This window comes from Lynx rufus, unplaced genomic scaffold, assembly GCF_022079265.1.
Source record: "Lynx rufus isolate CCGP_SWC_20201006 ecotype Redwood Valley unplaced genomic scaffold, mLynRuf1.p SCAF_7, whole genome shotgun sequence".
Lineage (NCBI taxonomy): Eukaryota > Metazoa > Chordata > Mammalia > Carnivora > Felidae > Lynx > Lynx rufus.
This window is the reverse complement of record NW_025814889.1, coordinates 107,847,267-107,873,117: the sequence shown is the minus strand read 5'-3', so window position 1 is coordinate 107,873,117 and position 25,851 is coordinate 107,847,267. Positions and strand designations below refer to the sequence as shown.

General features: G+C 35.3%; 1 protein-coding gene across 1 annotated transcript in view; it reads right to left on the bottom strand.

The window, feature by feature from the left end:
• Window positions 1-25,851, bottom strand: part of LRRIQ1 (leucine rich repeats and IQ motif containing 1) — a 202,522-nt gene that overhangs the window by 782 nt on the left and 175,889 nt on the right. Inside the window, exon 26 of the mRNA XM_047065006.1 lies at window positions 20,322-20,442. Coding sequence (XP_046920962.1) covers window positions 20,322-20,442 — 121 coding nt within the window. The remainder of the gene's footprint in view (window positions 1-20,321; window positions 20,443-25,851) is intronic.

Here is a 25,851-nt window from a genome sequence, read left to right as displayed (position 1 = left end):
GGAAAAGGTTATTATTTATAGTCAACAATTGAGAATTTATCCAGAGAAAAGCATCAAAAATTGTTAGAAGCTAAAAATAAATATTAGTTGAAGGAATGGGATAGTGGATTAGGAATATTTTAGTCAGCAAGATCCCAAGATGCCATATCAAAATTACTATTAAAGAATTATGATCATCTGCATTAAATCTCCTGATGATTATGCAAGCACAGGGCTGTATCTGTGGGGAAAGGGTTTGAAAAGCAGCAGTGAGGAATCCAGAGCTCCTTTAGTACTGGCTTGGGGCAAAGGTTCAAACCACGTGACTCTTCAGTGTGATGCGTCTGTGCTTTAATAAGTTCAGGAGGGGAAATATCTATTTTTTTTTAAATAATACTTTTGCAACCAAAACTTAAAATATTTACAAATATATAAATCTAAATAGAAAGGTTAGGAAACACTAGACGGTCTGTGGAAATTTGCCTTAATTTCAAATTTGGTGCAGCATGATGGTGAATATTGGTTCATTTCATTTTACATGTAAAAGCTCTTGCTTTTCGGGTATTTATATCAAAATTGTGAGTAGGAAAACAAATTCAAAATAGTTGATGAACCTCTATAAAGGTAGAATATTTTAGTCTGTGGAAAGAATATGAAAGAAAAAGCAGGACGGGGCATGCTGGGCACAGAGAGGGTAATACGTGTGGCTCCAGCACAAGCCTGCAATGGAATTGGTAGACAACATAGCTTGGGAGTTCAGAGACCTTCCCAGCTGGCACTCAAAGGCAATCAGAGGCAGAGGGACGAACAGCTACGCCAGGTAAAGTTCGTTTTCAAGTGCTGGCCAGAGTTAGCCTGCTTTAAGCCATTCCCTCCAAGTCAGTCAGTAGTCCTTTGTGACACCGCAAGAACTTTCAAGCAGCAGGAGTATTACTAGTGCAGAAAAGCGAGAATTTCCTAATGATAAAATAGTGGCCTAAAAAAATGTAAGAAAGCATCCTAAAAGCTCACCCCCTCTCTACTTGCTGTTACATATTGAAAATATTTTTTTTTCCAAGAAACAGAATAGAATGTCTCCTTTGGTCTCTTTTAGAAAACAACAGTAACAGCAAACCCTCACCTTGCCTCAGCAATAAAAATTCTTTAATGAATAAATAATTTCCTGGATAGCAAGTATTTTTTTAGCAGAATATATCATTTCAGGAGAAAGCTGGGGCTGAAGGAGCAGGGAAGCAGGGAGGTTTGAGAACTGGGACACATTCAGAATTCAGGTATATTTATTTAAGACAAAAACAGAAATTAATAAAAGGGTAAGCAGATTTCCACAAATGGCTGACACAAATGTTTTCTTCCAACAAAGAAAGCTAATTACAGTTCCTTGCAAGCATTATTCAAGGTAATATGCACAAGTAAGTATGCATTTTAAAATATAATCCAATAACAGTTCATTATTGGTTAATTTTTTAATGACAGTATCTTAATAGTATACAGATGTATTACTTAATGCTTTTACTCTTAATATAAGTTTTTTTAATCAAAGATAAATAATATGTAAGGAGGGAGACACTTTCTGTACAAAGTATTGAAATAGTTATAATTTCATATACTTCTAAAATAATTATTTCAAAATGAAATAAACTGAATTGTGTTAAAACATGGCTTTTCTTTAGACCAACTGCTCACTTTTAATAGTCTGCATTCTAAAGGATTTTTCTATTGACTATAAATTTATTGTATGGTACAATTTTTCCCCCTAATATTGTTCTGTTGTCTTTGTTATTTTGAAACGTTGATGAATCTGCAAGTCTTTTTGTACTTACCCACAATGTAACTGCATTTTTAAGAGGCTGCTTGTAAATTTTTCATTGTTTGGCAAACATCCTTTGGCAAATAATTTTAAAAACATACTACGTGATATTATAAAACAGCTTTGTAGTAATTTTGAAGTATATTTTCAGTAGAATGAAAATGCTGTAGGAAATTAGTGTTTAAAATGACAGAAATACTTATATTTATACATATAGTTTTTAAAAAATATATTTTTGATGTGATTAAAGGCTTTCATTTTATTATTTTGCTACCTATAAATAAATAATTTGCACAGTAATCAATATAGCGTATTCTCCCATTGCATTTAGTGAGAGTTTTTTTGTTGGCATGTAAATTCTTGAACCACCAGATACATGGAACATAAATCGAAGAGTAAAACAACACATCTATAAAGGAACCACATATTGGCATTCATTGTAAAGCCATTACTTTGTCCTGTAACTACTCTAGAAATGGAAAAAAAGAAAATAAAGAAGCAATTTAATACAGTCAATGTATAATCATTCTAAAATTACCCACATGAAAATACAATAGTGAGAGAATCTTACCTCAAAAAACTGACATGAGAGCTAGACCTACTGATAGGCTCCTGGAATAAAAAAATTATGACTGAAGGACCTCTAACTGTTTTTGTCTCTTTCCTGCTACATTATCGTTATAGATTTTATGTTTCTTTAACAACAGTCTGGCACATATTTGCAGGTGATCATACAAATTACCAATCAGTTTCTTACATATATGCTGAAAGTAGGTCTTGATAAGAATGCTCTATCTTCCAATAAGTCACTTCTTTGCCACATAATCTGTGTTCTGCTAAAGATTTGTTCTGGTCCTTTAAAATTTTTTTTGATTAAATCCTTGGTTCTTTAACAAATGTCAAGGTCTATATACGCTATGTTTTGATAAGTAATTTAATATGTAAAATGCTTTGAATGACTCTCCTGGTATGTATAAAAAATTTTTTGTTAAACAGGTCAAAATAGAAATTTCATGATGTATAGTGATACGTCATTGGATTTTCATCAATAAACCCAACACTATGTGTCTGGATATAGAAATCATTTCAAAGTCCTTCCCATATTGTATTGCTTAACAGCAGATACAGCACAAGTAAAGCATGGAGAAAAAAAAAATTCAACATTTTAATGAAAGTGACCAGAACAAATTTTTAGCAGCAAAGCGTTTACATCAATTTAAGTGCTGTAAATGAGTTACACTGGGTAAGTCTGGGGTTGAGGTAGTTATTACAGTGTTCAAATAACAGTTGCTTTTTAAGGTCATTGCTATGTCCAACTTTGAATTATAATGATCATTCACAGTGAACTTCAGTTAGTTAAAGTTTAAAGTCTAACACTGAGAATGAAAATAAAACAAATAACAGGTTGTTTATATTATATTCAGATTTTCTCAATAAATCCCAGAAATTTTGCTTGTTTCTGAAATTTTTTTCAAGCTTTTTCAGTGACTAAAATTTTTTCTATGACATAACAATACTAATAAAAATTCTGTTTCTCAATATTTCATTTGGACAATGGCATTTACAATTATTCTTCTTGCCCAATATTTAAGAGACAAATGACTAAGAAAATCAGGTTTTGAAACAAAATAGCCACAGTACTCATTATTGTTGGTAAAAATCATGATGCCTGTTATTTCTAAATCAGACACATATATTTTGGCTATGTATATTTATTTGAAAAACAATTCCTAATGAGCATAATAGCTAATACATATTAAATAGAGTGAGGAATCTTGATAGATATTGTATAGATTTTTATTTTGGTATTTTGCATATTTCTTGATCTTTTACAATAGCTATGCCTCATATTTGATCTAGAATTTTTGAGGCCTCCTTATAGCATGCACTGTTCGCCAGGTTTTACTATTCGTAACACACTGTTGTGTTGATTTCTTCTTGAAGATACCTTGTCGCTGTCTCTGCACAGACATAGATGACTAGGATGTGGTGCTAAAAATATTGTCTTGATTGTATAAATTCTGTGGTCCTCATACTAATGTTGTTCAGCATTATTTTTATTTTTTTCTGGAGGAAATTTTTTTTTTTTTATTTTTTTTTTCAACGTTTATTTATTTTTGGGACAGAGAGAGACAGAGCATGAACGGGGGAGGGGCAGAGAGAGAGGGAGACACAGAATCGGAAACCAGGCTCCAGGCTCTGAGCCATCAGCCCAGAGCCCGACGCGGGGCTCGAACTCACGGACCGCGAGATCGTGACCTGGCTGAAGTCGGACGCTCAACCGACTGCGCCACCCAGGCGCCCCTGGAGGAAATTTTTTTGAGCGATTTATTTTTGGGTGTAAAATATAAATAAGTTTTGTGATTTTTTTTCAGAACTAGGTTTGTCTTCTGTCATGTGGCCCTTAAATTAACTAACACTTTTATTTCCATTGTTCACTATTCTGCATAACTTTGGTTAGTGCAATTTTCTGGCTTCCGACTAAACGAGTAGATACTAATTGAGTGTTTAAACTTCTAAATTGATTAGGGGAAAAAAAGTGTAACTCACTAGGGAGTTAATCTATAAGCTACCCAGCCATCCATTTTCTGCTGGAAATCCATTGCTGCTTCTAAAAATCAGGTCATATGTCCCTTTACTCTTGTCAATTCAGGTAAGGTCTATTCCCAACTCCTTTAATCGCTTTTTTTTTATTGTTCTCTGCAGGACTCAATTCCATTCATTGTATTTACAATCAAGTGTCCTTAAGTGTTTGTAATTAAAGAATGATGGTATAAATGATGCTAATAATTGAGAGTATTTTCTAACCTTAATTGATATATCTATTTCTTTGAAATAATTCAGTTCCTATATAACAACTCTATTTTAATTTCTAATGATCTTGTTTTACCCCTCACTTTCCCATTAATTAATTTAGCCAAAGTAAACTTTTAGCAAAAATATGCACTTCAAGTAAATCTTGAAATGTTTATCATTAAGCAGTTATCCTTTGGAATTTAAACATTTAAAACCCAAATTAGATTTTCAAGATCACGTGGGGTCTTTAAAAGCTTTAATGTAAAATCTTCCTTTTATTTACACATTCATTCAACACTTATTTATTTAGTGCATATTTTATAGCAGGCACTCTTCTATTCTTCCGTGTAGTAGACCTTCCCTGTCCATTTCCTTCCATGTGCCAAATCATATTAGTAACTATCACATTGTAGTTGATTTTTTATTTTTTATTCTAATAGTTCATCTTTACAGTCCTCATATGGAACTTGTATAAAACAAATACTTATTTCCACTTTCCCAGATAGTGAAGACTTGTGGATAGATTTCCCAAAAACTTTTCATGGAAACTTTCATTATCCCTTTACATGCTTATTACTTCTTAGCAGGGAGACATTTGGCAACAATAAGCATGGCTAGCCTGAGGATTTTTTATATTATTGCACTTCAGTTTCATTCACTTGACAAATGCATTTCACATTTGACCATACCCACTTATTTACTCACCACATTAGCTAGTGTAGGAAATTGGTTTGAAAGCAACAATAACAACCAAAATAAAAAATAAAAATAAAAAATAATATGTCAGAGTACAGCAGTTTATTTAAGAAAAGGAAATGAACATGAAGGAAAGGGATAAGAACTAGAATACTACAGTTAGAAACATGATGCTTTAATCTATTATCAATAGAGCATACATGGATCCTGTCCTCAAAAATGTGAAAAATGCGTGGTTCTTTGTTTATTTGTTTTACAAAGAGTAAATGTAGTTGGCAACTACATTTGTACATTTGTATTAGCTGTACAATGTAGTACAACTAGTTTCCTCACTCAAGTACAGTTGAAATAATGTCATTCTCTGGATAATGTCAACTGCTGATGAAAGTAACTACTGTTTTAGATCTATATGCATTGTTCTGTGGTTACTAATACTGTTACATTTAACTGTGTCTGGAATCATTGTTGACTATTTCATTACATTGTCTCGGATCTTGGAGATAGACATTAAATTAAAGGACATTGGGGCGCCTGGGTGGCTCAGACGGTTGAGCGTCTGACTTCGGCTCAGGTCATGATCTCACAGTTTGTGAGTTTTAGCCCCACGTTGGGCTCTGTGCTGTCAGTTTAGAGCCTGGAGCCTGCTTCGGATTCTGTGTCTCCTTCTCTCTCTGCCCTTCCCCTGCTCACGCTCTGTCTCTCTCTCTCTCTCTCAAAAAATGAATAAACGTTGGGGTGCCTGGGTGGCTTGGTCGGTTAAGCGTCCGACTTCGGCTCAGGTCACGATCTCACGGGCCATGAGTTTGAGCCCCATGTCGGGCTCTGTGCTGACAGCTCAGAGCCTGGAGCCTGTTTCAGATTCTGTGTCTCCCTCTCTCTCTGCCCCTCCCCTGTTCAGGCTCTGTCTCTGTCTCAAAAATAAACGTTAAAAAAAAATTAAAAAAAAATTTTTTTTTAATTAAAGGACATTAAATCAACAGCTATTTATTACATATCTACTTTGTACTAGACTTGTAGTTGCAAATGCATTAGATGATTCCCACCAACCCTGTAAACATGCTCTTCATGCACCAGTAATTAATTTTGATTATCTAGTTCTGATTATGGGAACGTTTTAAGGGTTAAAGTGTTAATGTTAATGTGTTTGTTTGATTAATTTTAAAAGTTCAGGATCAAAATATCAAGACCTAACAAATTGTTATTTTTAAGGCTTCTGCCAAAAAAAACTGAGACCAAGAAAAGTCAGAGTTAATGGGTTAGGCAATAGTAAAAAGAGCCTTATAGTTTAAAATTTTACATTGTTAGCGACCAACTCTTGCTGAACAGAAATGAAAAAGAAAATCTGTGTGATGTGGCTCTTCTTTACTGACATTTACTTTAAATCCAACACTTCAGATTTAAAAAAAAAAAAAGAGGATAAGCAAAGTCAGATTTCAAATACAGTACAAGAAAAGTTAAAGTTGGTCATAATTGTTTATAAAGTCTTATGTCGACCTTCTTTTTATCTGGGTGAAAACATAACATCCATGGTGGACGATGGAAGTTTGAATCATTTAAATGGGAATTATGACAGTCAATTTTTAGTTCCTGTCCAATGAATTTTTGCAACAATTGGCATAGATAGTGGAATCATGCAGTTATTTTATTAGAAGATTTTGTACATAGAACACCGTCATACTAAATGATATGTAGTATGCCAGGTAATTAAAAGTATTACTAAAGTGCACATATTTAACAATCTCTTCATTGTGCATTTAAAATCAGTAACATTTTTGTTTGAGCACAGTTATATTAGTTTTTACCATCAAAACTATTAGAAGTATTATGTATTATTGCCCATGTTTTCTCATCACTCACTTGGCTCTTCAATTCTCTTGTCAGTTCACTCATAACTTCCCTCAAAATGTCACGTTGCAGGGGTTTAAGGGTCCGCTACGTCCCAGGCCCTTTTGTTAAGCACTTTATTTTGCCATCTCTTTCAATCCTCATTACAACTCTACAAGATACACATGACTCTCATTTTCAAACTGGGGAAATTAAGGTAACACTATTAAACTATTTGTCCAAAGGTATGTGGCAGTAACACAGTTGAAACTCGGCTTCATATGACTAAGATTTATTATAAAGAAGACAACATCATGTTTAATAGTCAGAAATAAAGTATGCCTCTAGTGTAATAGTACCATAAAGAAAATCATTAGGAGCAAATGTCAGATGGGAAGGAACTGTCCATTACCTGGAAATAAGGCCTATGGAACTAAAAATGAATAAAATGTATCAATGAAAAGCAATACAATCTGCAATTTTCATAAGTGAAGAAATACAAGAGAAAGATATTTCTATACCTGTAGTCATATCTGTACTCACCTATATTTTCATATGATCTCATATGCCAAACAGCTTTTTTTTTAAATTTACGAATGACCAAAAGTTTTTTTCAGACTTTATCCTTTAGTTGCGACAGTGTCTCTCTACTTACTCCTCAAGGTCTTTGTAAACTAGTTGTTACCAGAATTTTTGAAGTTGTTCAAAGAATAGCCCATATTTGAGTTGATTTTGGTTGTAGTACATGAGCATGTACTTTAATAAAGTAATGTTAATGAGTAGCATATCCTGTGAACTTTGCAAAATTTGATATGGAATACTAGAGATCATCTGTTTTTTCAAGACAGTACATGAAGAAGATATATCAGAACGATGTAACGATCTAGATTTTTGAAAGGCCAGTTACACAATGGAATACTACGTGGCAATGAGAAAGAATGAAATATGGCCTTTTGTAGCAACGTGGATGGAACTGGAGAGTGTGATGCTGAGTGAAATAAGCCATACAGAGAAAGACAGATACCATATGGTTTCACTCTTATGTGGATCCTGAGAAACTTAACAGGAACCCATGGGGGAGGGGAAGGAAAAAAAAAAAAAAAAGAGGTTAGAGTGGGAGAGAGCCAAAGCATAAGAGACTGTTAAAAACTGAGAACAAACTGAGGGTTGATGGGGGGTGGGAGGGAGGGGAGGGTGGGTGGTGGGTATTGAGGAGGGCACCTTTTGGGATGAGCACTGGGTGTTGTATGGAAACCAATTTGACAATAAATTTCATATATTGAAAAAAAAAAAAGAAAGGCCAGTTACCAATAAAACCAATATGCTAATTAGTTGACAACTGAACCAAAACTTAATTTATTCTTTTCATATATAGTTTCAGTCTATACTGAAAAACATGCAAGTAAGTACATGATTAAACGTAACTTTTACTCAGCTTTTGACCACTCTATGTGACAGAAAATTAATTTATATGTCAAACATTTTTAGACATCGAGTGAGAAAAATCCACTGATTTGTAAATTTGAGTTACACACGGTAAGGGACCAGTAGAAAGTAGCAGAGCTGCTAAAGAGGTGAGACTGCTAACGAGAGATCTCGGGACTTTCAAAAAGGTGAAATTTGAAGGGGATGCAGGTTCAGAGTGGGGTGGCGGAAGCCTTGCAAAGCAACAAGCTGACAAAGTTGCGGGGGGCGGAGCGCAAATCCAGCAATGAAGTGTCAGTAATCGGTATTGTATCTTTAAATTAACATAAAATCATTTATAACTATACTTACAACTATTACTTCTGCTGTTTCACAGTTTGAAGACCATGCTTGTAACTAACTGAGTGGAAATGGTAACGTGTCAAGAATTAGGAGGTAAACTTCTGTTATGTATGTATGTATGTATGTATGTTATGTATCTATGTATCATCTATCTATCTATCTATCTATCTATCTTTTTTTGACCTGGTATTTTATGTAAAATTCTAAATTTATGATCTAAGTAAGAAGCTTGGTAATATGAAAGTGTTACATAATTATGATTTCCTCTTCCTTTAAAAATAAGAGACTCTATGATGGGGATGCTATTATTCTAGCCAGCAGAATAAAAAGCATGAATATCTCCACGTAGGTTTTGTTGGAAAATGTTCCCTAAATGGTTTTGAACAATAGGAGCTAGCCCATTACCAGAGCTATAATTTGCTAAGAAATACCAAGGGCCCCTAGTTTTGAGAGAACTGAATGACTCCCATTGTGTAGTCTATTTCAGGATATTCTTAGGAACAAGTGTAGTTACTCAGACTGACTTACTAAAGATAAGTTCCTAAGGAGGATAGCCTAGAGTAATCCATGTGTTTAAATTTAGAAGTGTCTCTTTGGAGAATATAATTATCTTTCTCACCCAGTCAAGTTTTCTTACTGTAGGAGTGGAGAAAGACAGCTGGTAACTACAGATGTGGGTCCTCTCATCTTAAAAATTAACACTGCAACTCCTTAACACATCTTTGCATTGGGTGGAGTTTGTTATTAATACTTTCAGAGAAAAACCAAAGCCATTTCACATAAGAGATATCACTTGTACTTTTGAAATGACAAAATAATGACGTTTAATTTTTGAAAATAAACCTAGGCCTTACTTTTTTTTTCTTTTCCAAGTTTTTATTTAAATTCCTGTTCATTTACATACAGTGTAATATTGTTTCAGGAGTAGAATTTAGTGATTCATCACATACCACACCCAGTGCTCATCATAACAAGTGCCCTCCTTAATTCCCATTACCATTTAACCCATCCCCCTGCCCATCTCCCTCCATCAACTCTCAGTTTGTTCTCTGGTTTGCCTCTCTTTCTCCCCCCTAATGTTCATGCACCCCGATGTTTATAGCAGCAGATAGCCAAATTATGGAAAGAACCCAACTACCCATTGACTGATGAATGGATAAAGAAAATGTGGTATATACATACAACGGAATATTATTCAGCCATAAAAAAGAATGAAATCCCACCATTTCCAAGATGTAGACGGAGCCAGAGAGTATTATGCTGAGCAAAATAAGTCAATCAGAGAAAGACAAATACCATAAGATTTCACTCCTATGTGGAATTTAAGTTTTGCTTCTTAAAACATTTGCTATATTAAGGTAGAGAAGCTGACCTGTGTTTTTAAAAAGTTAGAATTTTGATATTTAATTGAATGTGAAATTATCCCTATAACACAGAATCACATAGGACAGCCACAAATAACTTCCAAAGTACAATTCATTCAAGGTGAATTTAAGATATTATCAATATTAACCCCATCTTCAAAAAGGGAACCCTTAATAAAAGGAGAATGCTTCTCTTTCCTTCTAGTTTTGGCCCATTAATATAGTAGAGTTCTCTTCAAAATATACTTCAGAAGAAACTATAGGCCTGGTTCTCTATTATATTCTGTGTGATAATAATCAGATTTAAAAGCAAGGCCATGGAGCACCTGGGTGGCTCAATTGGTTAAGCATCTGACTTCAGCTCAGGTCATGATCTCACACTTTGTGGGTTCAAGCCCCACGTCGGGCTCTGTGCTGACAATTTAGAGCCTGAAGCCCTGCTTTAGATTCTGTGTCTCCCTCTCTCTCTGCTCCTCCCCCCACTCATAATGTGTCTCTCTTTCTCAAAAATAAACATTAAAAATATAAATAAATAAATAAAAGCAAGGTCACCTTTAACACGTTATTACATGTATTTTTTACATTTTTATTTTATTATTTTATTTTTATTTTTATTATTTATAAATGTTCATATATTTTTTTGAGAGAGCAAGTAGGGGAGGGCCAGAGAGAGAGGGAGAGAGAGGATCCAAATTGGGGTCTGCACTGACAGCAGAGAGCTCAATGCAGGGCTCGAACTCAAGAACCGTGAATCACAACCTGAGCTAAAATCGGACATTTAACTGACTGAGCCACCCAGGCTCTCCTGGTTTTTATTTATCAGACAGAGACAGAGTGAGTGGGGAAGGGACAGAGAGAGTGGGAGAGAGAATCCCAAGCAGGTTCTGTGCTGGAAGCACAGGTCTTGAACTCACAAAACTGAGATCATGACCTGAGCTGAAAACAGGAGTTGGACACTTACCAACCATGTCACCCAGGTACCCCTTTATATATATATATATATATATATATATATATATATATATATATATAATTTTTAATTTATATATATATAAATTTATATATACTTATATTTAAATTTATATATAAATTTATATATACTGTAAATTTAGTATATATATATATAGTATATATATATATATATATATATACACATGTAATTTTAAATTTATTTTGGAGAGAGAGAACATGCATGAGTGAGGGAGGGGGGCAAAGGGAGAGAGAGAATCCTAAGCAGGCTCTACTCAGCATGGAGCCTGACATGGGTGACCCTGGGATCATGACCCATGACCCTGGGATCATGACCTGAGCCAAAATCAAGAGTCAAAAGCTCAACCACCCAGGTGCCCCTTTCACACGGTCTTATAAACTGAAAATCTGAAATTTCTCTTAAAGAGGACAGCTGCCTGACATGTTATTCCTATGTTTTTCTCATCGTAACATTTTACATTTATATAAAAACATCATAGATTTTTACTAATTACTTTCAGGATAACCTATTCATATAAATTATCTTATAGCTATATATCTATACCTAGTTCCCTCTTTAGTGTCTTCAGTACTAAATTTACAAACAACTTCTTTCTAAAAGTAAACATCTAGCTAAGATTAAGCTAAAGATCATTTCCAAGTACATACTATAAAATGTTGACTGGGTTCTTCATAGGAAACTTTATTGGCTTGTTGGTTTTTTCTCATTTAAAAAATGTATTGGGACATCAAGATATCCATTACTAAGTCTTTATAGTAGAATATCCTTAAGCCAAGTTTTTATAGTAGGTATGCCGAGTTTCAGAATCACTTATGGCTTTTTGAAATTCAACTTCATTTTATGAAATAGCTGTCATTTCTCATAGATGATGGGCTTTTTTGATCTTTACTTAAAAAACATTTAAAGAAAATGTTTAATTTTTTTCCATCTCAGCTGACTTTGTTTAGCTAAAGTAATTAGAGACAATTTGAAAACATTTGAAACCAGTCAGAAGCATTCTAGTGTGGAGAAAATTTTCAGTTACAAACAAGATTTTCACACTATAAAATATTAGAAATAATAGTTTCTGTTGCTTTTTTAATTGGGAAATTAGCATATACAAAGTTTTCTTGTTCTATTTGCAGAGTATGGAATTCTAAAGCTATCAGGACTCTTGGATTTCCTTTGTTTATTTTTATTCTTTTTCCCTCTTTTCCCACATGAGAGCAAAATAGATATTTATATATTCATCGAATTTTCCATGATACTTTTTAATGGACAAACCAAACCTGAAATATCTCTTCCAAGCTCACAGAAGCACATGTGTGAGAAATGGGATTCAGATTCAGATCTAGCCTACTCCAAATTTCTTTCCCTTGTTTCAGGCTGCCTTTTATCTACTAAATTTACAAAGGAGTTGTAAGTGACTTAATTAAGGTCACAGACAAGCTGGTAAGGAGCCACACCAGGATTCGAAATTTATTTCCCAGTCTCTTAACACATACTCTTACCAATACCACACAGTCTCTCACTGTGTTTAAAAATGCAACTGGCGTATTTATCATCTCTTACTTCTGGACTTCATAATTCCAGTTTAGTGAGGGCGATGCTACACTTTATTAAAGCCATCCGTTAGTTAATTATTTTCCCTAGTTAACCACATGGTTTCATAGGCTGGAAGTAGCCTATAAAACTTAGAGAAAAAGAATGATGGGACATCATTCTGTTAACAATCTGAGGTCTTCTTATGCTTTTTCCTCAATTCTTCTCAATTGTGAAAATTTCCTAGCCTTAGAGGCCATGAGTAAAATAATACTAGGTCTCTATTTGGTCCAAGCTGTGACTCTCTCTTAAGGAAAAGAATAGTGAGTCAAATTTACTTTTATAAAGATGTGTTTTATATATATACCTATAATTCATACACATATATAAGTTATTATATCTGGAGAGTAGTAATTCAGTGCATGCATATATGTCAGTTATCGATTTATAAGCGATGAATACACCCTTCATTATATGATTTGTGATAAAAGAATTTCTTTAAGCATTTCTCCTTTAAAGTGAGAAAAATGTCAAGCTTTCTGAACAGAGGGTGCTCAGGGGACACTGCCGGTTTTGCAGTTTCTGGCATAGGTGGGGGTGGAGTGGGCCTTGTGGGTTTCAGGACCTCTGATGCAGCCTGCCTGAGCCACAGGCCCAGAATAGGATTCCTCTGCAACCTGGCAGGTTCGCCCTAGTGATAACCTGGGTGCTGTCCTCTCCATAGGGACACCAAAGCTTGCTGTACCTCTGCCTTATCAAGACCCATTCTCACGGCATGCCTGTGCTACTGATTGCTCATTCCTTTCCCCACCTCCTGCCCTCCAGAGAATCGCCTCTTATTTGCATGGTAACTCCAGACCAGCTTTGGTCTGGTCAAACCTGGGAACTTGTCTGCTATCTGGTGGCTGAACCACGCCTTCTCCAACGAGGTCTGAACTGTTTCTAAGTTTGTCCTTCCTTGGGTGATCTCCCTCAGCCCTAGGGTACCACATAGGGTTTCCTTTTATTTCAATAGTTGATATGGATGATACTTTAGCATAGGTAACAATACTTAAACTTCACTGTTTAACCAACTGTATCATAGCTGTCTCCTGATTGAACCCAGACTGTTATAATTTATATTTATATAAGTTATAAGCTCCATGAAGGCCATGATGCTCAGCACTCTCTCACCTGTGTAATGCGCTGAGCCTTTAAGAGCACTCCATAATTTTTTTTTTCAGTGAACAAATGACAGGATTGGCTCCAGGTAGGTTGGATCCATGGGAATTTGAATCTCATGACTGAGTTGTTTGAAAGACCCACCTGGGAGGAAAACTTCACTTGTTTGGATAAATTGTACATACCAGGATTCTGTCCAGATCAGGTGCTCTTAGAAGCTTGGGCAGACACTGTTGAAGATCTACCAAACAATCAATCTTTTACCCTCCTTTTTTGTCAGTACAGCCTGCCTCCCACTATGCAGCAGGAAAATGACAAATACTCTCTTTCTAGCTCTTATCTCACATTTTCTGCTCCATAGTGGACCATAGTCAGTCAGTCAGTCATCCATAAATTCACTCATTATCCATACATTACAGGGCCTACTATGCGCCAGGGAGCTCTTCTAGTTACCTAGGATACCACATTAAATTTTCTGACCTCCTGGAACATACATGCTAGTAGGGGAGAAGGAGAATAAACCATAAAGATAAAAAACTAGTATGACATTGTTGTGGCCAACAAAATCTGAAAGAAAGTGTGTTTAGTACTATTGAGAGAGATTTTTCTCCCTGCTAGAGACCAAGCCTTCAAAATTCTGGTTTCAGGTTGATTGAATTCACAATAGAGTGCTATTTATAATATATTACAACCTTTCTTTAATAGCAATAACCATTTATTAATAAAGTAAATCCCAGGTAATAGCTGGCAAGGAACATTTTTCTTGAGAGTTTCTTCTCCCTTTTTTTTTCTTCTCCACCCCCCACCCTTGCCTTTTATTAAGCTGTTCCAGGTTCACAGCAAAATTCAGGGGAGGATACAGAGACTCTCCATATACCCCTTGCCCCCACACATGCATAGCCTCTCTAACAATATCCCCCCAATGCCTTTGTTATAACTGATGAATGTAGACTGACACAAAACAATCACCCAAAGCCCATAGTTTACATTACAATACACTCTTGCTTTTGTACAGTTTATGGGTTTAGGAAAAATGTATAATGAATGACATGTATTATTATTATACCACACAGAGTATTTTCGCTGCCCCTCAAATCCCCTGTGCTCAACCTGTTCATCTCCTCTCCCCTCCACCTCTAGCAACCTATGATACCTTCCATAGTTTTGCCTTTTCAAGAACATCACATAGTTGGAATCATACAGTACGTATAGCCTTTTAGATTGGCTTCTTTCACTCAGTAATATTCACTTAAATTTCCTCCATGTCTTTTCATGGTTTCATAGCTCATTTCTTTTGAGCACGAAATAACAGGCCATTATCTGGATGTACCACAGAGTTTTTAGACATTCACCTACCACAGGACAACTCGGTTGCTTCTAAATTTTGACAGTTATGAATAAAGCTGCTATAAACATCAATGTACAGGTTTTGTGTAGACATAAATTTTCAATTCCTTTGGGTAAATATCAAGAAACACGAATGCTGGATGACATATTAATAGATGTTCAGTTTTGTAAGAAACCGCCAAACTCTCTTCCAAAGTGGCTGTACCATTTTGCATTTCCACCAGCAAGGAATGAGTTCCTGTTGCTCCACATCCCTACTAGCATTTGGTATTATAAGTGTTCTGGATTTTGGCCATTTTAATAGGTGTTTAGTGATAGCTCATGGTTTTAATTTGCATTCCCCTTTATAGTATTAAAGGGATTTTGTTCTTTGTTTTCCTTCAATATTGTGTTGGCTATTCTAGGTCTGTACCTCTCCATCTTTATGCTTTTTTATTGGCCTGTATAGTGCTTTGTACATTGTAAGCATATACGTGCTTGGATCATGATGCATGGTTTATATGATGACCCACCGATATAGGCAATAATGTTTAAGTACTTACTCAGTGAAGGATTAAAAATGCATATTATGTATATATACTGCAGCTAAATACCAAATTAGATATCCATATATATGTGCATATATACATAGAGAAATACATGAATATACACCATGCTAATAAGTCTTTATTTGCAAATTAAAAATTGTGTTAATGGAATGTGCTTAGAGTAAATTTGGAGTAAACTTTACTAGTAATCTTTGGAACCTACTTTTGTGTTAGCTATCACCTTTAGTCTCTATCTGCACATATTATTGGATATTGACATCTAGTAAACTATTTCACTTTTTACTTTGATAACCAAAAATATTCTTTTTTTTTTCAACGTTTATTTATTTTTGGGACAGAGAGAGACAGAGCATGAACGGGGGAGGGGCAGAGAGAGAGGGAGACACAGAATCGGAAACAGGCTCCAGGCTCTGAGCCATCAGCCCAGACCCTGACGCGGGGCTCGAACTCATGGACCGCAAGATCGTGACCTGGCTGAAGTCGGACGCTTAACGGACTGCGCCACCCAGGCGCCCCAAAAATATTCTTTTTTAATAAAAACTGTAAAATTACTTTGCCAATATATTGGAGGCACTGTATAATTTAAAAGTGGCTCAGACTACATTTCTTCAACTGATCTTGAGCTTTCTAAAACACTGAGGTATTTTTAGAAATGGTTGTTAGTTACTCATTACCAGTAGGGTAGTCCAATTCCTCTTTACTTTTTTAAAAATTTATTTATTTAGGGGCACCTGGCTCAGTCAGTGAAGTGTCCGACTTCAGCTCAGGTCATAATCTTGTGGTCCGTGAGCTTGAGCCCCGTGTCAGGCTCTGTGCTGACAGCTCAGACCCTAGAGCCTGCTTCAGATTCTGTGTCTCCCTCTCCTCTGCCCCTCCCATGCTCATGCTCTTTCTCTCTCTGTCTCTCAATAATAAATAAACATTAAAAACAAAACAAAACAAAACAAAAAATAAAGCAGTCAGACCTAAAAGCAAAAGGAGAGAGAATTTAGGAAATTCTCTGACAGCATTGCTTAAGATGACTGTCATGAAGCTGGTTCTGGTATTATTTGACACAGGAAAGGAAGGCAATTCTACTTTAAAGTTGTTTAAAATTATGCAACAGCAACATAAGAAAAAAACAATACAAACAGCAAGTATTTACTGTATGCTAGGAAATGTATCACATGCTTTACCTTTATTTTTACTCATTTCTTCCCCACCAAACTCTATGAGATAAACATTGCTGTTCCCATCTTACAGATAGTTAACTTGTTCTTAGAGTTAAGATCACACAGCTTATGTGTGATGGTGGAACTGGGATTTTAAACCTGAAATTATCTGATGCTACAGAATACATGTTACAAATAATATAGCAATATTGAGAGAGAAATATCTAGTTCAAAGGCTGAAAGAGTTTTATAGCTGCAGCCATAAACTACTCCTTAGCTTTGGTTTGCAAAGCTAAAAGAAATGCTTTAGTTTTAATAAGGTGATAAGTTTTTTAAGAGAGAGAGAAAAAGCTGGAGGAAAAAAAGAGCTTTCAAAATACCAAAGCTGAACGTGGTTGGCTCAGGGCCATGGAGGCCTATGACCCAAGGATTTTGATGGTTAAAAGAGTTCTATGGATAATAGGCTACCCCAAGGTTTTTAGTTAAGTAACTATTAAGAGTAGGTTTCTTATAAGCTGAGCTAGTTAGCCCATGTGCCCAGATACTAGTGATGTTAATATCTTACTTCAATTGATTTTTCTTTTATGGCTATGTTTAGGTGGCAATTATAAAGACTATTTATTAAGCCCTTATTTTGTGCCTGATATTGTTTTAAATGCTATACATTTTATCCTAACAATAACTCTTCAAGGTAGATACAGTACTTCTCTTCTCATTCCCGTTTTAAGGATGGGGAAATTGTCACGATACAATTCCAGGCAGACTGATGGTGGAGCCTATATTTCACCATTATATTATACAGATGTTGTAGTAAACTAGTAGCTACAATAACTCAGTAAGTGCTATTTTATTCATAATAATTCTGTTATTTAATCAAAACTCTATTTTTCTAAAGTTGTTTGTCTTAATTGTCAGTGAACAGATTTAGTGATTAGTAGTGTTCGCTATAATGTTATTTACTGACAACTAATTGGAATCAGTGAGGATAGCCATATTAGTTTGTTCTTTAGAGAATGTGTTGTTGAATCACTATATTGTACATCTGAAACTAATATAACGCTGTGTGGTAACTATCCTGGAATTAAAATTTTAAAAGAAAATAAGAATATTAAAAAAAGAAGTTAAATCTATATAATGATCTCATATTTTCTAGAATCTATGATTCGATGTCACATAAGTGAAAGGTAAAGCTAGAGGATTTTAGGATAGCTGCTGATTTATTGAGCTGTTCATGTTTTAATAGTCAGAAGATATATTATGAATAGAGACTTTGACAAGGCAATTTTTTTTGCTTTGTATTACTGCTCCAAAGTGATATATAATAAGTTCATACTATGTAGTACTTAAAATCAAGATAGCATTTATTATTATGTGTCACACAGGTTGATTACTTCTGAAATGTTGTATTTTGAAATTTGATGTAACTAACAGATTATGTTAAGAATGCAAAAATTTTATATTAGATCAATAATATAATTTTACTTAGTTAATAAACCTAAAATATTTCTTTTTTTTTTAACGTTTTATTTATTTTTGAGACAGAGAGAGACAGAGCATGAACGGGGGAGGGGCAGAGAGAGAGGGAGACACAGAATCAGAGGCAGGCTCCAGGCTCTGAGCCATTAGCCCAGGGCCCGACGTGGGGCTCGAACTCACGGACCGCGAGATCCTGACCTGAGCTGAAGTCGGACGCTTAACCGACTGAGCCACCCAGGCACCCCAATTTCTTTCTTAACCATATTGACTAGAACCTTTTGTGACCAGATTCTATAATGAAGTAAAGAAAATTCAGGCATTCTAAGAACTTTGAATCCTGGAAAATAGTTTTAAATTAGATATATTGAAATCATTATTTCAAAACCAAATTAAAATTTACCAAAATGAACTTGCATATGTTAATGGATTTAAATGACTGGACTCTAATAATGCCATGTACCTGGATAAAAAGTGAAAGAGAATCATTTTTAACCTTTTGTTTGTCTGTAGAGCACCACCTGGAGCGTTGAGTTTTTCACATTCAATCAAGTATTGATTTTGCATCTATAAAACTATTGTACTAGTGAGCAATAAAACTTTTTCAAGAAAAACTTAATGCTTATAATGAAGTATGAGTTAATGTGTGGACTTCTGAGGTTTACTATACTTTGGGGAAATTAAAAAAATATGATATCTAAATAGAACATATTTTATACTAATATACTAAAACATTTTAGAAGATATTTCAAAATCTCTATGGTATATGAAGAGTTTGAAAAAATCAGACTTTATTATTACAAGATATAGATATTTTTAAATGCTTATTTTTTTTTTCAGTTAACAACTGTACCGCAGTTCTTGTTGAAATCATGATATTGAAGGTAATAGATGGGTGTGTCAAGTTAACAAATGTAAAAATTCATCATTAATAAATGTGAACTGTTATCTATTCATCAGAAATAGGGTCGAGGGGCGCCTGGGTGGCTCAGTCGGTTGAGCATCCTACTTCAGCTCAGATCCTGATTTCACAGCTCATGGGTTCGAGCCCCGCATCGGGCTCTGTGCTGACAGCTCAGAGCCTGGAGCCTGCTTCAGATTCTGTTCTGCTCATGCTCTCTCTCTCTCTCTCTCAAAAATCAATAAACATTAAAAAAAAGAAAAGAAAAAGAAAGAGTGTCCAAAGCATGGTTTTGACAGTTTTGATGATAATATTATTATCTAAAAGTCTGTTATTTTAAAAAGTTTCCTTTAAAAGTTAAGGTGAGGGGCGCCTGGGTGGCGCAGTCGGTTAAGCGTCCGACTTCAGCCAGGTCACGATCTCGCGGTCCGGGAGTTCGAGCCCCGCGTCGGGCTCTGGGCTGATGGCTCAGAGCCTGGAGCCTGTTTCCGATTCTGTGTCTCCCTCTCTCTCTGCCCCTCCCCCGTTCATGCTCTGTCTCTCTCTGTCCCAAAAATAAAAATAAACGTTGAAAAAAAAAATTAAAAAAAAAAAATAAAAGTTAAGGTGACCTATAACATCTATTATATCAGTGACAAAAGGCCAAAATACACTACTTTGATATATAAATCCAACTTTTTGCAATTAGCCTAAAAGTTCTTTTAGAACTAAATGATCAAACAATTCAATATATTCATGGGAAGTGAGGAAAGTAGAACATGCAGTCACAGAATTATAATTAAAATAAAAATTGATGCCGTTAATTTTAGAAATGATTTAATTTGGTTTATATCAAAAGAAGACATTTAAAGAAAGAAAAACTTCCAATACACACTTTCAGGCAGTTCTGGCTGCTGGCAGCCTACCCCTTATCTAAAAAAGAATGCTTGTTGGCATTATGTTCCATCAATTCGTTTGTGATTTCTAAATTAATTCTGAAGGAAACCACAACTTACTTGAAGATCCCGCTGAGTGTCTGTGTGCCTCATTTTTTTTTTCTCTCTTTACAGACAAAGCACTTCCACTGGTCATGGAAAAAAGGTCTAAATCCGTGTCTTCTCTGCTTACAAGTCTTGCCTGGGAGCAATGGGAGAGAATGTATACAATCATGAAACAAAATATGGCATTTTCTGAATGCAGCTCACATTACCCCAAATAAACAAACAGGCTCTGTCAAACAACCTTCTTCAAAATGATACCACAATCCTTTACTGGTGCCCAGGCAGAACAAATGCACTATGTCAAAGCATTTCTTGCAAATAAGAGCCGATTTTAAAATTGAGGTTTGCTATTTGAGTCTGTACAACAAAAGAAAACATTTTAGTACAGTAATTTTGATGAAAATCAATCTTAAAGGCAACTGGTGAAACTTGAAACAGCTTAACATCACTTATTTACCAAGTATATTATTTAATTCTTAATTGAATGTTAGAAATGTCATATTGGATTATTTTCTGCAATATTTGTATTTCACCAGTTATAAGTATTAGTCTTCTCAACAATATTCCTCAAAATGCCTTTCATTCCATAGTTGTATACTACAAAGTCATAACAGATCTCTGCCTTCTCGTTAAAACTATTACTAATATAAAAATATTATGCAGTAAGGCTAATTTAAGGGTAATGGTTAATATATAGAAATTTCAAGATATATTATTTTAAGGACATAGAATTAAATAATTTATTTCATCTAAAATTACCATTTGAACTTTTATTACTACCTTGGACTGAACCTAACAGTTGAAAGAATCACTTCTTGCCTATAGAATATTATTTTACATAATGTCTAATATTATTAAGTACAGATTTATCAGGATACAGCCCTGAAGTAAGGGAAAATGCCATGATGGAAAGGAAAGCAGCCTCAAAATAACTAGGATTTAACCCAAACCACAAGATGCTTGAACTCCTATGAGAAAGCATTGTCCTTAATGTTTGATGTGAGACAAAATTAAATAGAGCAAAATAATATCATAAAACCATCACTGTGCTTAAAAAGCTATTCTCATATAATGGGCTACAAAATCTCATGAAAATAGAATCTAAAGATCATTCTCTATCTTTGCACTTTTCCCTTACATACCCCTCCCAACTTCTTCGCACTCTCATGTGCATGAATAGACACCATTCTATGTCAGTCACTTTTTGATGTACCCGGCTAAGTGATACAATTGCATTGTCAAAAGACCACAGTAGAAAACTGTTGAAAAATGAAATAAATAACAATTGGCTTCTAATTTATACCTGTGATTGGTATGAAAAATATTATATATTCTTTCTAAATTTATTTCAATTAGTGTACAAAAGTATGTTATCTAATATTTCCATTAGTATAGTTCCATCAGTACTAAGACTTAGAAAGAACCAGTCATAGGGCACCTGGGTGGCTCTGTCAGTTAAGTGGCTGCCTTCAGCTCAGGTCATGATTTCCCAGTTTGTGGGTTCGAGATCCACATCATCAGGCTCTCTGCTGTCTGCGTGGAGCCTGCTTTGAATCCTCTGTCCCCCTTTCTCTCTGCCTCTCCCCCACTTGTTCTTTCCCTCTCTTTCTTTCTCTCTCAAAAATAAACAAATAAAACTTTATTAAAAAAAGAACCAGTTAGGAATAAGGGGGAAGTACCAACGCAATACTACAGTTCTGGTGAGATCAGTTAAAAAACAAGGAAAAACATGTTAACCCCTTAAGGACCCTCCTGTTAGCTAAGGAGGCTTTAACTACAAGATTCAAGATTTTAAAATCAGGTTTTATCTGCTTCAATTTGATGACATAATTTCACATACCTATTTAGAAAGTAGAAACACCCCCCCCCCAAACACTAAAAAAATTAAAAAAAAAAAAAAGGCTCAGTTGGTTGAGCGTCCGACTTCAGCTCAGGTCATGATCTCACGGCTCGTGAGTTCGAGCCCTGTGTCAGGCTTTGTGCTGACAACTCGGAGCCTGGAGCCTGTTTCGGATTCTGTGTCTCCCTCTCTCTTTCTGCCCCTCCCCTGATCTCTCTCTCTCTCAAAAATAAATAACATTAAAAAAATTAAAAGAAAAAAGAAATCCCACCCATCCTCCAAATACGATCATACCTACATGTCAAGAAAATATGTGTGAACACATGCCTTCCATAAATCCCATTACCATCTAACCATTAACACCCAAAAGATTGTTTCTTCCAAAGAAGAAAATAATTAATGTCAGTTACTAACTGGGTCAGATTATAACAAGGAACCAAATTTAGAAGTGAAACTTAACAGAAATACACAAATTCACAATAGTGCCACGTGGCAGCTTAAAATACAAACCCATATGTTTTATAAAGGGGTTAGTGAAAGGTCCAGCAGTGCATCTGAGAGCCACATATGCATTAATATGCAGATTCTCTTTCTGAAAACATTGCCTTTTAAATTGAACATTATTCTTCCTTTAACTGACCTGTCTTTATTATTTCTCTATTTTCTTCTATATCATGCAGAATGGATATACTTAAAAACTGAGTATGACTGCCCATGCTTTTCTTATTCTACAAAAAAAAATGTATACTTAATTCTAAAACACTGTAATATTAGACACTTTGTATGGTTATAACACAATAAACTGTTTTGAGTCAAGGTTAGATAAGAATATTCTTATGTGCAATTCAATGGCAAATATTTTTTAAATAGTAATTTTGCAAAACTCTCATACGTCTTTGTTTTCTGAACTGGGTGCATTTATGTGGCCCCTACCTGCAACATTTGTAACATTTTTTTCTCCATATTTTCACAATAAAATGAGGAGCATGAATATTTGAACATGACTTTTAAAAAAAAATTAATGATGTTTATTTTTGAGAGAGAGACAGAGACAGAGCACAAGCAGGAAAGGGGCAGAGAGAGAGGGAGACACAGGCTCCAGGCTCTGAGCTGTCAGCACAGAGTTGGACATGGGGCTGAAACTCAAGAACAGTGAGATCATGACATGAGCCAAAGTCCAACGCTTAACAGGCTAAGTAACCCAGAAGCTCCTTTTGAACACTACTTCTAAGCATCTGGAGCCTGATTCACCTCCAACCCATGCAAATTAATTACAAACAGAGAATCTCTCACATCTAATAAAGAACAGGGAATTCCTCTTTCTTCTTTTTTTCATAAACAATATTTTATTAAATATTTATTTGTAACATAAGTTAAGACATACTAAACTGCACACATAAAAATAAATATTTTTTTCCTTATTATCTAGATGTTAAGTTTATTTATTTTGAGAGAGACAGAGACAGCACAAGTGGGGGAGGGGCAGAGAGAGAGGGAGAGAGAATGCCAAGCAAACTCTGAGCTGTCAATGCAGTCTCACGCGGAGCTTGAACCTGTGAAACCATGAGACCATGACCTGAACCGAAACAAAGAGTCGGAGGCTCAACCTACTGAGCCACCCAGGCACCCCTAGATTTTTTTAAAAAGAGAAATAAGGGCGCTCAGTCAGTTAAGTGTCTGGCTCTTGATTTTGGCTCAGGTCATGATCTCAGTGCAGAGCCTGCTTGGGATTCTCGTTCTTCTCTCTCTCTGCTCCTCCCCCTGCTAGCTCTCTCTGTCTCTCTCTCTGTCTCTGTCTCTCTCTCTCAAAATAAATAAATAAATAAATAAATAAATAAATATTTTTTTAAATAACATAACAAGAGATATAAAATTTATTTTTTTAAGTTTATTTTGAGAGAGAGATAGCAAATGGGGGAGGGGAAGAGAGAGAGAGGGACAGAATTCTAAGCAGGCTCCACACTGTCAGCACAGAGCCCAATGTGGGACTCAAACCCACAAACTGTTAGATTATGACCTGAGCTGATAGCGTCAGCTGCTTAACTGACTAAGCCACCCCAAGAGAAATAAAATATATAAAGCAAAGTTCACTTATAACCTATCTTATAAAAGTATTCAAAAATTTTAGAATATTATTTTCTGCAACTTGCTTATTTTTCACTGTCTATTATATTTGTAAGATCTAGATTTGGTTCATTGATTTTACCCCTCCATTTATAGACATTATCATCATTGCACAAACCCCCTTTCTCATATGAGGCAGAGGCCTCATTATATAACATATGTGGGCATGGAAGACACTTTAAATGTTTTATACAGCTATAATTTACATACAATGAAATGCACAGACTTTTTTTTAAATTTTTTTTAATGTTTATTTATTTTTGAGACAGAGAGAGACAGAGCATGAACAGGGGAGGGGCAGAGAGAGAGGGAGACACAGAATCTGAAACAGGCTCCAGGCTCTGAGCTGTCAGCACAGAGCCGGACGTGGGGCTCAAACTCACGGACCGTGAGATCATGACCTGAGCCGAAGTCGGACGCTTAACCAACCGAGCCACCCAGGCGCCCCAAAATGCACAGACTTTAAACATGAAGCTCAATCATTTTCAAAATTTTTATTTTGAAGTAATTAAAAATTCCTACAGAAGTTGTAAAAATTGGTACTGAGAGTTCCCTGTATAACTTCCAGCCAGTTTGCCCAATGATATATAAGGAAAGGGGGATTCATAAAACCAGGATATTTATGTTGGTACCATACCATTACTAAACCACAGACCTTATTAAGATATTAACATTAATATTATATAGTCACGTTAACAATTTTCCTAGTGATTAACAATGTTTAACATCTTTTCATGTGCTTATTTCTCTCTAAAAAGCCTCTTAGATGAAGTATCTATTCAAGCCCTTTGTTCGTCTTCTCATTACACTGTTCAATTTAATTATTTTTTACAGATGACTACCATGATGGTTAATTTCACGTAACGACTTGACTAGGCCATATAGTACCTAGACATTTGGTTAAACATTACTTCTGAATGTGTCTGTGAGGGTGCTTCTGGATGACGATACCATATGAATGGGTGGACAAAGTATACCAGATTGTCCTCTCTGACATCACCTAATCCACCGAGGGCCTAAATAGGGCAGAAAAGCGGAGGAAGGGAGAATTCACTCTCTCTGTTTGACAGATGGAGCTGGACTGTCTGTCTTCTCTTGAGACTGGAACTTACACAATTGGCATTTCTGGTTCTTAGGGCTTTAGACTTGGACTGGATCTGACACTATCAGCCCTTTCAGCCATCAGGCATATAGACTTAGACTAGAACCTATACCATCCGTTCTCCTGGTTCTCAGGCCTTCAGCTCCGACTGGAACTATGCTCCCAGGCTCTCCTGACTCTCCAGCATGCAGCCCATGGGACTTCTTAGCCTTTATAATCAAATGAACTAGTTCCTTATAATAAATTATATGTAATTTATTATATTATTAAATAATAATACTTATTATTATTATAATAAATAATATATAATCTATTATAATAAATAATATATAATCTATTATAATAAATACAGAATATATCTATAAATTCCAGAGGGTCAATGTTGTAAGTTTCAGGCCAAGTCTGAAAGTCTTGAAATCAGGTAGTGTGACACTTCTTACTGTTCTTTTTCAAGATTTCTTTGGCTATTGTAGGTTCTA